The 13,305-nt window shown below is 45.5% G+C and overlaps 1 protein-coding gene across 2 annotated transcripts in view; it reads right to left on the bottom strand.

Moving 5' to 3' along the window:
• The window catches only part of CDKL1 (cyclin dependent kinase like 1), a 59,223-nt gene extending 48,266 nt beyond the window's left edge, over window positions 1-10,957 (bottom strand). Inside the window, exons 1-2 of one of the 2 annotated variants that reach the window (XM_082452213.1) lie at window positions 10,816-10,957; window positions 9,908-10,196 (exon numbers count right to left, since the gene is read on the bottom strand). In XM_082452213.1, the coding sequence (XP_082308339.1) occupies window positions 9,908-10,075 (168 nt within the window). In that variant the 5' untranslated portion in view covers window positions 10,076-10,196; window positions 10,816-10,957. Of the gene's footprint in view, window positions 1-9,907; window positions 10,197-10,342; window positions 10,619-10,815 lie in introns of those variants that run through there. The other variant, XM_082452214.1, reaches the window with a different exon arrangement.
• Window positions 10,958-13,305: the final 2,348 nt, after the last annotated feature.

Here is a 13,305-nt window from a genome sequence, read left to right as displayed (position 1 = left end):
TCTAACATTAGAATGAACTAGATTAGTGAATCTAGGTATTCATTGTATTATTCTTTCCTCTTGTGTGCATATATATTGAATTTTTTTTCAAAACAAGAGTTATGGGGGAAAACCCAGGAGACTTAACACAAAATTTTGATCTCTGGCTTTAAAAAAAAGACTCTGAAAGTCTAGCCCCCTTGCAGCCTGTGAGCTGGGTGGGCAGTGGCCACCCACTTCCCACAAGACAGTCTCCAGTTTGCCCTAGTCTCCACTGCTCCATCTTGTCTTGCATTCAGCCCACTCCACTCATTTATGTTACCATTGTGATTCCCCACAGACTTTTGAGTTTGTAATCCCACATAAACCATAACAGAGAATGCTGAACATGGCTAAAACAAGTTACAGAAATATGTTACTAATCTATTATATTTCAATAAGCCAATTAAGCAATATGAAGAAAAGGGACCTAGAAATGGCACCAATTAGCAACAGCAAGATTAAATTGTTAAAGATGTCACAGGATTTCCCCTGGAGACTTCTATTGAGTTGGGAAATGCTATTCAACTAATACGGGGGAAATATTCCTTCAACTAATACTAGGGGAGACGAAGCCTTCAGAAATTATGAAAACTCTGCTTAGATTCTAATGCTAGGGAGCATTTACATGGTACTCTGCTAGCATTCCATGGAATGGGGCCTTGACACAAGAGCACGTGGTATTAAGCACTGCATAAATGCTTTGAAAAACAGGGAACCTTGACAGTCTTGCTCCCCGCAGCACATTACCGTCACCGGGATGGTAATATGCCCAGCAGTGTTTCTGGTCTGATGTTTTGAAACGGGGGAGACCACGTGAAGTGCTTCACCTCCAGCTCCTCCCCTTGAAACCCCACCTTCTGCCTTCCCACCTGTGCCTTTCTCTCTCCTTTCTCTACTGCTCCTCCCCTCTCCTCCTCTCTCCTCTCTCCTTTGCTACTGCTCTTTTGGACCCTCTACTTTCCTGCCCTGGCATCCTTAAGGCTGCTTGACTGCTGTTCAGTGTTTGTCCCCAAAGCACTCTGCTACCTTCAGCAACGTCAGCAAAGCAATGCCAAACAGAGACATAAATCACGGCAATAAGGTGGGCCGGATTCCAGCGGGCACTGGAGCTTTTGCCCAAGGTCACCCAACAGCTTTGAGCCAGATCAGAAACTGCAGTTCCTAACTGTGGCTCCTGTCCCCGAGCAGTCACACCGCCCACAGCCTCGCTGGAAGTTACTGAAAGTGAGGAGACAGTAGGAAAAAAGGGAATGCTCTGAACATTCCATAGGTTACTACTATTCATGATTAATTACAGTCAAATGAGAGCCTGTTTCTGGCACACAGTACACACTCAACATTCTCAACCTCCCATACCCCGTGGACCTTTTTGTTTTTTTTCATATTTGTCACTCAAAAGAGTCTTTTTACACATTTTCCCTAATCATCTCTCAATGAAATTTTAATTCCAAAAATATACTGTATATATGTATATGTACTATATGTATATCTGTGCTTTATACAATAAAAATGTTAGGACCCAACTCCTAAGAACCAATTTTCATCCTCCTGGGGGTGACACTGCTCTCATTAAGAATGAATGAACTTTATTGTAATGTTTATAGTAAAGTTTTAAACGGACCTTTTCCCCCATGCTTATCCCCACCTTTGTTGGTAGCAAACCATAACTTTGTGCCTGCTAAAATAATCTATAGAGTTAAGGAACAAGAATTGGAAAAAACTGATATTCCAGTAAGAACCCCAGGCTTCCACGAAAGCCATGAGTCTCAGCACTAAGGCCCGCTGGAGGCAAGGGCGGGATAAACCCTGAGGACCAGTCTCTGGGAGACTTGAGAAAGAGTACAGTGGTGTACATGTTTGGTGTAACATGATGGTTCTGAGATGTGGCAGCAGCCCGGCATGGACATGGGCACAGACAGAACTGTGTCGGTATCCAGCTCACTAACCCGGAGGCCATGACAAATCATTGACCTACATCCACTAGTAAAACAGGATAACAATACACACCTCCTAAGGTTGTTATAAGTGTAGTTTGTGCATCCTAGGTAACAATCCTTGGCATTTCACCCAAGACCACTGAGTCACCAAATGGCAATATGATTCCTTCTCCTTGTTGTTGCTCTTGCTTTTCTCATCTTCTGGAAGGAGGATGGTCAAACTTTGACTGATGTTGGTCTGATCTACTCTAAGGCCCCTGTACCGTCTGCCTTGCTGCTCAACATCTGCCCGGGCACCTCATGGCTGCTGGCTGGAACTCTTTTGATTCCTCTTCCAATAGTTCTACCATTTGCATCCCACAGAGAGAAGGTTCAGTAGCATAGAGGCTTGGGACCTTAGTAATACAATGATTCTGGGTTGGTTGGCTTGTGTTTGTTTTGAACCACACAGTTCTTTGCTTGCTGGACACACAGATATTCCCCAGGGGGCTGGGTTCAATTACAGCCACCTGCTTTATGCAGAAGTAGTACCCACTTCCCGCCTCAGGCCTGTGATGCCAGACTTCTTGATTTAAGATGACTTCCTTTCAGGGACTGTCTCTCTCTCTCTCTCTCTCTCTCTCTGTAACCTGGCTTCTGTCATGACCGTGGCGCCTCCTATCCAAAATATCTTTATATGCCTGGGACTTCCTTGGTGGTCCTGTGGTTAAGAGTCCATGCTCCCAATGCAGGGGGCCCAGGTTCCATCCCTGGTCCAGGAACTAAGATCCCACATACCGCAACTAAGCACACGTGCCGCAACTATTGAGCCCGTGCTCTAAAGCAGCAGTCCCCAACCTTTTCGGCACCAGGGACCGGTTTCGTGGAAGACAATTTTTCCACGAAGTGGGAGTGGGGTGTGGGGTGTTTCTGGCGGTAATGCTGGTGATGGGGGAGCGGCAGATGAAGCTTTGCTCGCTTGCCCACTGCTCATCTCCTGCTGTGCGGCCCAGTTCCTAGGGGTTGGGGACCCCTGCTCCAGAGCCTGCACGCCGCAACTAGAGAAGCCCAAGCGCCGCAACAAAGACCCAGTACAGCCAAAATTAATTAATTAATTAATTAGAAAAATATATCTTTATGTGCTTGAACCCTAGTTATGGAAAAGGGTTGAACCCTCTCCTGAAGGGTTCATGGCTCACCACACAAATCAGATGTCGTACACCCTGCCAGGAGAAGTTCTAGGCCAGTAGCTTTAAGACAGCTGTGGGTCCTGTTACCTAAAGACTAAGAAGAGTGTGTGGAAAGAACCTAGCAACATTCCAAATAAAAGAAGAAGTGGCCTAATCTCCTAGCTGGTCCATGAACTGGTCTTTTATTATGCTATAATAGTTATTTTGGGTCATGGTCTAGGTTGGTAACTCAAGGTCATGGCTCCAGGAATTCTCTCCCTCCATTAGCATACGAATATACTTATTTCTCCATATTAAAAACAACTTCAAAACTCTCTCTTGATGCCACATCCTTCCAAGCACACACTGCCCCATTTCTCGGCTTCCTTTTATAATAAAACTCCTCAGAAGAGTTGCCTCTATCACTGTCTTCACTTTGCTCTTCTCATCCTCTCTTGAACCCTCTCTGATGAAGCTTTCATTCCTACCACTCTACCCAAATAGCTCTCATTAAGGTCTCAAATGACCCTCATATTTTCAAAGCCAATGGCTAATTCTAAGCCTGTACTAAAGGTGACCTTTGACACCATTGAGCATCCCCCTCATTCTTGAAACATCTTCTTCCCTCAGCTTTTTTTTTTTTTTTTTTGCCACACCACACAGCTTGTGGGATCTTAGTTCCCAGACCAGGGATCGAACCCAGGCCCACTGCAGTGGAAGTGCGGAGTCCTAACCACTGACCCATCAGGGAATCCCCTTCTCTCAGCTTTTAAGAACGTTGCTCTTGGGATTGTCCTGCCTTGAAGATCACCCCTTCTTACCTCTTTTGCTGGTTCCTCAGCTTCCTGACCTCCAGATGCTGGAGCTCCAGGGCTCAATCTTTGGTATTTGTCTCTCCATTCCCCATGGTGGTATTTCCAACCCGGACTTTTCCCTGAATGCCAGACTTGTGCATTTAATTGCCCACTTCACAGTGGGTTTACACCTCAAATATAACATATCCAAAACAGAACTCTTGACTTCCTTTCCCCCAGATTTGCACCTGGGTCTCCCTATCACAGTGAATGATCTCTTCATTCTTCCAGGTACTCAACTGAAGAACTTTGGAGTCATTCGTGATTCCTCATCCAACCATCGGATTCCTATGTGCTCTTCTCTCAGAATAAATCTTGAATTTGACCAACTCCACTGCTGCCCCTCTGACCCAAACCCCATCACCTCACACCTGGATCACATCAGCAGTCTTCTAACAGATCTTCCTGCTCATGGAGCTGGAGTAACCAGCAGCTAGAGGAACCCTTCTAGGGTATAAGTCATGCCAGGGCACCCCTCTGCTCAAAACCCTCTGATGGCCCCCATCTCATTCAAAGTAAAATCCACAGTTCCTACCATGGCCCACAGGGCCCTCATATCTAACCCCCTCATCTCTCTAACTTCATCTCCTATGGCTCTCTTTCTCACTTCCTCTGCTCCAGCCACCCTCATCTCTTTGCTCCTCCTAGAACACACCAGAACACACCTAGAACACCTCACTTGATCTTGCCTTGGGGCCTCTGTCTTACTCTTCCCCTTGCTTGGAATGCTTTCCCCCTAAATAGCTTCAAGAGTCACTCCTTCACATTTCTGCTGGAATGTCTTCAAATGTCATTCATCAGGAAGGCTCTTCCTACCACTCTATATAAAAAAGCAAGCCCCTCCATCACCTTTACCCCCTTATCCTGCTTCATTTTCACCACTTGACATATAATCATTTGTTTACTGTTAGTCTCTCCTTATTTGTGAGGACAGGAGCCTAGAACAGTGCCTGGTACATGGCAGGAATTCTGTAAAAACTTGCCAAATGAACACATGTCAACTATCTTACACACAGGTGTCTCATCAAAAACACTGACTGAAAATATTGACTTCTTTCTTTTTTTTCCACAATGGAAAGTGAGCTTGAGAAAGGGTAGGATAGTTGCTTTGAGCTCAGGTATGGCAGTATAATTTTATTACTGTCACTAGAATGGTACTTAATGTTCTTAGAGTATGAGCCGACTAACTTTAACTGGAGCAATTGTTTATTCTTCTAAAAGCCTGGAAAAAATAAGATTCAAATGAAAACATTAAAGGGTTGACTGCAGTAGGACCTCTTGGTGAAGAGCGAATTACATTTAGTTTAGGGAGCAGTTTATTAGCACAAATACTGAATTTATCTCATAAAAATGTGTCACACTTTTTTCCCCAAATGGCATGAAGTAATGTTATTTGAAAAGTGTTTCAAATTTTCAGAAAAAATGTTTTCTAAAAATATTAGCAAAATAGGTTTCTTGATAATAATTATTATCCTTAAAATCATTTACCAATGTATAGTTACATCTTCATATATGCTTTCACATCAAGAACGAGAAACACTGTAGATGTGGTGCCTTAATAATTATGCAATTGACTGCTGGACAATTCACTCCCATGATCTTATCTGCTTAATGGAAACAACTGTAATTTTTAAAAGAGTTTGACAGCAACTATTGGGAGCTGCTTTAAATCATTAAATAAATGGTTTAAAAAACATACAAGCAATTCTCTGAGGACAGATACATGCCAAATTCTATAACATAAAATCCAGGGACTTCCCTGGTGGCGCAGTGGTTAAGAATCTGCCTGCCAATGCAGGGGACACGGGTTCGATCCCTGGTCCAGGAAGATCCCACATGCCGCAGAGCAACTAAGCCCATGTGCCACAACTACTGAGCCCACGTGCCACAGCTACTTAAGCCCATGCACTCTAGGGCCCGCGTTCTGCAACTACAGAGCCCTCATGCTGCAACTACTGAAGCCTGCTCGCCTAGAGCCCGCACTCTGCAACAAGAGAAGCCACTGCAATAAGAAGCCCGTGCACCACGACGAAGAGTAGCCCCTGCTCGCTGTAACTAGAGAAAGCCCATGCGCAGCAACGAAGACCCAACGCAGCCAAAAAAAAAAAAAAAATCCAAGGGACCATTCAGTTCTTTTGTGGTATTAGTATTTCGTTGTATCAGATAGATCCTATAAGTAGGACATTATCTGATCTGGGGAGTCTCTTTGTTCGCAGACATAGTACTAACTTTCATGAAATTTAGGCTGCACAAAACAGATGATGTCTTCATTTTCATCAATGGATAGTGAAATGAGAAAAATAAGGGCAATGATATCTCTCTCTCTCTCTCTCTCTCTCTCTCTCACACACACACACACACACACACACACACCTACACTCATACACTCTCACACACCTGAGAAATGTATATATAGAGATGTTGTTTTAGTTGTCAACTACTCTCTCAGGAAGACTGCTTTTTTCCTAAAATTGGGTCTTTCCTAATTTTTTTAAAATATTAAAACGTCCTTTCATTTATGAAGTGATGGTGATAACCCAGTCTCTTAAAATGCCGACCAATCTGCAAAAAAAAAAAAAATTTTTTTTGAAATTTTATTGGTCCATGAAATTCAAAAGTCTGCAAATGATAACTTTCTAAAAAAAAATCTTGGCTGGCTTCCCTCTTTTCACGTGAAAGCCAGACTCCTCAGCCTGGCATTCAAAGCCTTCTACATCTGGTCTTAATCTACCTTTCTTGCTTTCCTTATCATAATAAGAGCAGTCTGGGCCTCAGCCCTTGCTTGTTCTCACCTGCTAAGGTCACTGAGGTACCTTCAGCCTCAGTCTTCCTAGTTCTTGACCTTAGCAGGGGTCATTAACAGCCCCAGTTCTGTGAGGGGTGTGCAAGGAAAATCCTAGGAACTCACACTCACTGAGCCCCTGAGCCCTTGAACCTGGGCCCATGGAACTGTGCTTGGTTCCGGTTTAGTATTCCCCTTCCATGGGCCCTAGAGCTCTGCCTTGAATGCAGCTCAGATGGGGCCCTAAAACACTAGCTTAGACCTCAGCAGTTTCCTGTTCTCAGGGACAACAACATGTCCCCAAGGCAGGTTCCAAACCCCAAAGGCCACCTGGGACCAAGGTGCAGCTATGTGCTAATCATCACTTATCCTAGGGCCAGACCTGTTTTCCAAGAAATTCCTCACACCCCCTCCTAATGGACGCTGGCTTCCTTTCCTTCTCTTTTCTCCCAGGCCTGTTAGCCCAGCAGGCATCTTGGCTAAGACTTTGGGGTTATTACCTGTGTTCCTTCAATTTACTGTTTTCCACGTATGCACCTCTTTTTTCCCTAGGAGAGACTGTCTGCCCTGAATGCCTTATCTCTTATTCCATGTCTCCCTGAACATTTCAAAGTCTAGTTCAAGCAAGCCTCCAAACACTTTATTTAGAGGGTTCATGACAGGCATAGAGAGACAAGGTGAATGACACAGGCCCTGCCCATTAGGAACCCAGTCTATTGGGTGTAAGAGCTGAGGGGAAATTCATCTTCCACCAGTTAAGCATCTGAAAGGCAGGATGTACAACTTCACGTAAACATTGCTTTAGGTACAATGGGGATCCATAAATATTTACTGAATAAATAAATGGAGAAAGTATGACTTCATTTAACAAACCCTCAATTCATTTATCCAGCAAATATTTAAGCACCCATTATGTGTTAGGAATATCACAGAATTCTGAAAAGTTAGGGCTTGAAGGGACAGGCTCTACTGATAATCTAGTCCCATCACCTGATACAGATCAGGGGAGTCTCAGCTGTGCACTTGATTTTGGAGAATGGAATGCTGTGTGCTTTGTAATCAGGCTCCTGTGCACTCAGCTGTATCCTTCAGAGGACATCAATATTCAGTTACTCAAGAGAACACATTTGACTTCCTAATTTATTGGCAACATCTACCCTTCCTAAGAGTTTATTTTGTTAACATCTTTTTTTCAATCCAACAATAACATTTATTGGTATTACATGCCAAGTGGTTGATACAGAGATCTAGAGGTGAGGTCCCCATCCTGACGGAACTGAATTAATTCAGGGACTAAACTTGTAAACACCGTATTGCTAAAGAATAGTGAGAGGTTTCAGAGAGGTGCTCGCAGGTGACCTTCAGAATCAGAAAAAGAGTATCTCTCCACTAGAAACAGACTGGCTTTTCTTTGGAGTAAATGGGCCCTTTGAAATACAATTATCACCTTCTCCGCTAGCGAAAGCCTGAGAAAGTGAAAAACATCCATGGGCCTCGGAGAAACAGTGAGACCCTCTCTCTCCCTGTGTAGAGAGTGGGAGGGCAGGGCAACCAGGCGGTGGGATGGGCAAACACTGCTTGTCTCGCTCTTTCCTAGGGGAGTACTTCACAGGGACTTTGGAAGTGTCTTCTCAGAATTGACAACATCCAGTTGGTAAAGAATGTCCTAGACCCAAATAGAGAAAGTCGTCCCCACCCGTTTTAATTTATCCAAAGCCCTCCACTTCCCATTTGGGGTCCTTATCCAGAGATAACCCCACACACTCAATTCATGGGGAGAAGAAGACTTTAGAGAGGCCTGGAGAAAATGGAGAAGCAAAGGTAAGAGAAAATCTCCTGGATGTTCCACTGAGCTCGCACGAGGTTGCTCTTTCCTTGTTGGATAGTTAGTTGTACTTGTCAGAACACAGAGGCCCTAACCAACCCCTACGGAGAAAGTTAATCTGTTGAAAGTTAACCCACACTGCATTCATTACAGGGCGCATTCTACGTAGGGTAGGATTTGGGTTTCATCTTCACAGAAATTCAGAAAAGAAGGAAAGATACTTTCCTTCTTCATTTCCATTCCAGGAAAAAAATACCTTCAGCTTATAATAAACAACTCCCCTCCGCCCCCCATATCATGGTCTCCAAGAGTTAACTGACGAACAGTCTTAAAGCAATCATTTCACTTTTTTGAGAAAAATCCTTCTTCTAGAGACAAGACGTTATAAAGTTCAGCAGTAGATAAATGTGAGGCATAATGAAAACCTGTCAGCTTCCTAGCTGTTTGAAAACAGGTGAATGATTAATTCTCTTCATGGACTCAGAACATCAACAGAAGCTAGTCTAGAAATTTAAAAATCATGGAAAGTTCCTGTACTATAAAAGTTGATGGCTTTTCACGAACCAGATCTACAGGTGACATGGGAAAGAAGCCACTGGGAAGAAAAATAAAATATCCCACAGCAAGTCTGAAAGTGAATACCATCGTTCCCTGCACTTACGTCTCCACTTTCTAATTCATTATATAATTGGTGACTTGTGCACAGATGTCCCATTTGTGTCACTGAGGACAGAAGTCCGTGAAGGAAGAAGATGTGGCCACAACTCAAGGCATTTATTTCACATAACATGACTCACTTTCATTTTTTTAGTCCCTGAAAATTCATTTTAAAGAATCCATTACCAGGACTTCCCTGGTGGTGCAGTCGTTAAGAATCTGCCTGCCAATGCAGGGAACAGGGGTTCGATCCCTGGTCTGGGAAGATCCCACATGCAGCAGAGCAACTAAGCCCGAGTGCCAGAGCTACTGGGCCTGCGCTCTAGAGCCCGCGAGCCACAACTACTGAAGCCTGAGTGCCTAGAGTCGGTGCTCCACAACAAGAGAAGCCACTGCAAGGAGAAGCCCGTGCACCTCAACGAAGAGTAGCCCCTAGAGGGGTGGGATAGGGAGGGCAGGAGGGAGATGCAAGAGGGAGGGGATATGGGGATGTATGTATGCATATAGCTGATCCACTTTGTTATACAGCAGAAACTAACACAACATTGTAAAGCAATTATACTCCAGTAAAGATGTTAAAAAAAAAAAGAGTAGCCCCCGCCGCAACTAGAGAAAGCCTGCGCTCAGCAATGAAGACCCAACACAGCCTAAATAAATAAATAAATTAAAAAAAAATCCATTACCTTGAGCATGCGGATTTCTCGAAGGGCGATTTTCTTTATGACAGGGTCATCTTCTGATTCCAGAAACCTCTTGATGGCCACAATCTGACCCGTGTCCCTGTTTCTGCATTTGAAAACAACTCCATAGGATCCTTCGCCAATTTTCCCAATTTTTTCATACTTCTCCATCACAGAAGAATAAATCTTCTTTAAACGGACCTTCACATTGTTTGAAAATGTCGCTTATAAAAATCTTGACATGAACACACTGCACTAGAGCTTCACTCAACGATGGGTCTTTGTCAAGGACCTAGAACAGAAGACGGCACTCGTTATAGAATTAGGAACCGACCCATTCCCTTAAAGCCTCGCCCCTCAGCCGTGGCCACTTGATCAAGGGTGACAGCCTGGAGTCAGCTGCCTTTGGTAACTCAAGTTTAATCGTCTGTTATATACCCTGCAAGTTAAAATGTAACCCGTCATCCTAAAACGAACTGAGTTGTAAGACAATCTATCTTTTTAATGGTAAGTTCATCCTATCTAAGACACATGAGCTGGCTGGAGGACCGGGAAGGGTAAGGGCTTCCCCGGTTCTGATATCGGGTTTCATTTCCCATCGGCAAGAAGACACCGCCCGGCTCCCCGCGCGGGCGGCCGTGGCGAGGCCCCGCCGGAGGGGAGAGCCCTGCGAGGCGCCCGCCCCGCGCCCCGCGCCTCCAGGGGCGGGCCCGGAGCTCTGTGGGAAGCAGGGCCGCGCCGTCCCGCCGCTGGGCGGGGCCACCTCTCTCGCCCCGCAGCTGCTGCGCGGCCGCGGGGAAACCCGCCAGCGCCGCCCCGGCTTCCCACCCGCGCCCCGGCCTGCGCCGCGCAGCCTCGAGCGGCGCCACGTGGCGGCCCGGCCCACGCCTCCCTCGCCGCCCAGGACTCACGGCGCCGCAGCTGTCGGGCCGGCCTAGCTCCTGCCTCGCCTACTCCCGCCCAGCTCGGTCGCGGCCGGCCGGCCCGCCCGCGATCCCTATGGGAACCGGCCCCCGCCCCGGCCTGGCCAGGGCGGGGCCGCAGCGCCCCGGCTTCCCTCCCGGACCCGGTCGCCGTCCTTGCTGCGGCGAAAGGCCCTGGTGGGCTGCCTCGGAGCCTGGGAGAAGCTGTTCTGGACGTGGGTCCGGGTCCCTGCACGTCCCTCTGCCGGGGAGAGGAGGCCTGCAAGATGGCAAACTCCAGCAGGTCGTGGAAAACGCAGCTCTGGCAGAGTCTGCCGGGAAGACGCCTGCGCTAGGAGCCCCTCACCCCACGCAGCCTGTACCACACCGTGTGATAACTGTGATTACTCCCCTGTATTCTCCGCGAGACTGAATGCCTTGAGGGCAGTTTCTGTGTCTGTCCTGGTCAGTGCTGTAGCAGCCAGTAATGAATGAATGAATGAATGAGAGAAAGGGGGAGAGGAAAAGAGGAAGTATGATGACAGTACGATGACTGAAATTGGTTAGAGTCTGCACGTACCCGCACTAGCTTGGGAGTTGTGGTGGAGTGGGGCGGTGCTTGACCGTTGACTTCCACTAGAGCTGGGCTTATAATGTGGGAGATGGAGGCTTACAGAGCCTGCCCTATCTTACGTTCCTTATTTACATCCTTCTCCCGACTGGCTCCTACTCGCTCAGGTCGGAGCACAATGGTGGAAAATTAACGGACTTGGAGGAAATCACTAAATAAGGTAATTTGCCACTGGGCAGATTGCCTCAGTACTTTATCATCTATCCCATTCCATATGCCCAGCATTGAGATGGGTGTTGCCTGGAAGCAATAGCTGAGGAGAGAAAATTTGCATACTGCCTAGAAACGGGGACCAATCCTGTGCCAAGCAGCATGCCACTAAATGTAAATCAGGATAGGATTCAGGAAGGAGCTGGAGCTGGGAGGAGAGAGATTGGTGGCTGCCTTGAAAATGGAGTGGCATATAGATGGGGTCCAGGGATGGGCTGGAGGTGAACCTCCCAGGAATGGTTTGCAAATGGCGACCATTGATGTGTTCCTGTCTCTATAGTTATGCCTCTTCCAGTATGTTATATAAATGGAATTATACATTATGTAGCCTTTTGAGGCTAATCTTCTTTCACTTAGTATTAATGTATTTGAGATTCGTCCATATTGTTGCATTTATCAGTAGTTCGTTCCTTTTTATTACTGAGTACTATTCCATTGTATGGATATTGTTTACCCACTCCCAGTTGAAGAACATTTGAGTTGTTTCCAGTTTTGGTGATTATAAACCAAGCCACTGTAAATATTCATGCATGGTCTTTTGTGTGAACATATGTTTTCATTTCTCTTGGGAAAATAATACCTAGGAGGAGTACTGCTGGGTCATATGTTAAGTATGTGTTACTGTAACTGACTGCCAAAATGTTTTCCAAAGTGACTGTACCATTTTACATTCCTGCCAGCAATGTTCCAATTACTCTGCATCTTTGCCAACACTTGGTATTCAGTTCTTTTGACTCAGTCATTCTAAAAGGTGGGTAAATGGTCTCTTGTGGTTTTAATTTGCATTTCCCTAATGACTAACATTGAGCAGTTTTTCATATGCTGATTTGCCATCTGGATGTTTTCTCACAAGTTCTAGAAGGTTTTTTGTAAATTCCTTGAGGTTTTCTATGTAGACAATCATGTCATCTACAAATAGGGACAGGTTTAGTTTTTCCTAACTGGTATGCCTTTTATTTCTTTTTCTTGCCTTTTATTGCACTTGGTATGTCCGTCCTCCAGTGTAATATCCAATAGGAGTGGTGCGAGCAGACATCCTTATTACTGATCTTAGGAGGAAAACATTCAATCTTGCACCACTAGATATCCTGCACTAACTAGATTTCTTTGTAGAGGTTGTGGTAGGCAGTCTCTAAGATGGCCCTTAATGATCCCTGCCTCATGGTATTCATGCCCTTGTATACTCCCCTTGTATATTCAGTGTAGGCTTGACCTAGTGACTTGCTTCTAAGGAATAAAATATGTTTAAAGTAATGGAATATCACTTTTGAGATTAGGTTACAAAGAGACTGTGATTTCTGCCTTGAGTACTCTCTTGTACTCTCTTGCTCACTGCCTCTGAGGGAATCCAGATGCCATGTTGTGAGCTGCCCTATGGCAAGGAATTGAGGCAACCAACAGCCAAGAAGAACGTAGTCACTCAATGCAGTATTCTGTGAGGAACTGAATGCTGCCAACAATCTTGTGAGTGAGCTTGGAAGTGGATCTCCCTACCACCACACCTGCTCCTGCTCCAGTGAGTCTCCAGATGAGATTGTAGCCCCAGCTGACAACATAAGTTCACTTTTGTGAGAGACCTTGATTCGGAGGCACCTAGCTAAGTCATACCTAGATTCCCAGCCTCCAGAAACTGTGAGATAATCATTGTTCGACATTTA

The sequence above is a fragment of the Balaenoptera physalus genome (assembly GCF_965194825.1).
Source record: "Balaenoptera physalus genome assembly, chromosome: 2".
NCBI classification, from domain to species: Eukaryota; Metazoa; Chordata; class Mammalia; order Artiodactyla; family Balaenopteridae; genus Balaenoptera; species Balaenoptera physalus.
This window is presented reverse-complemented; position numbering and strand designations above follow the sequence as displayed.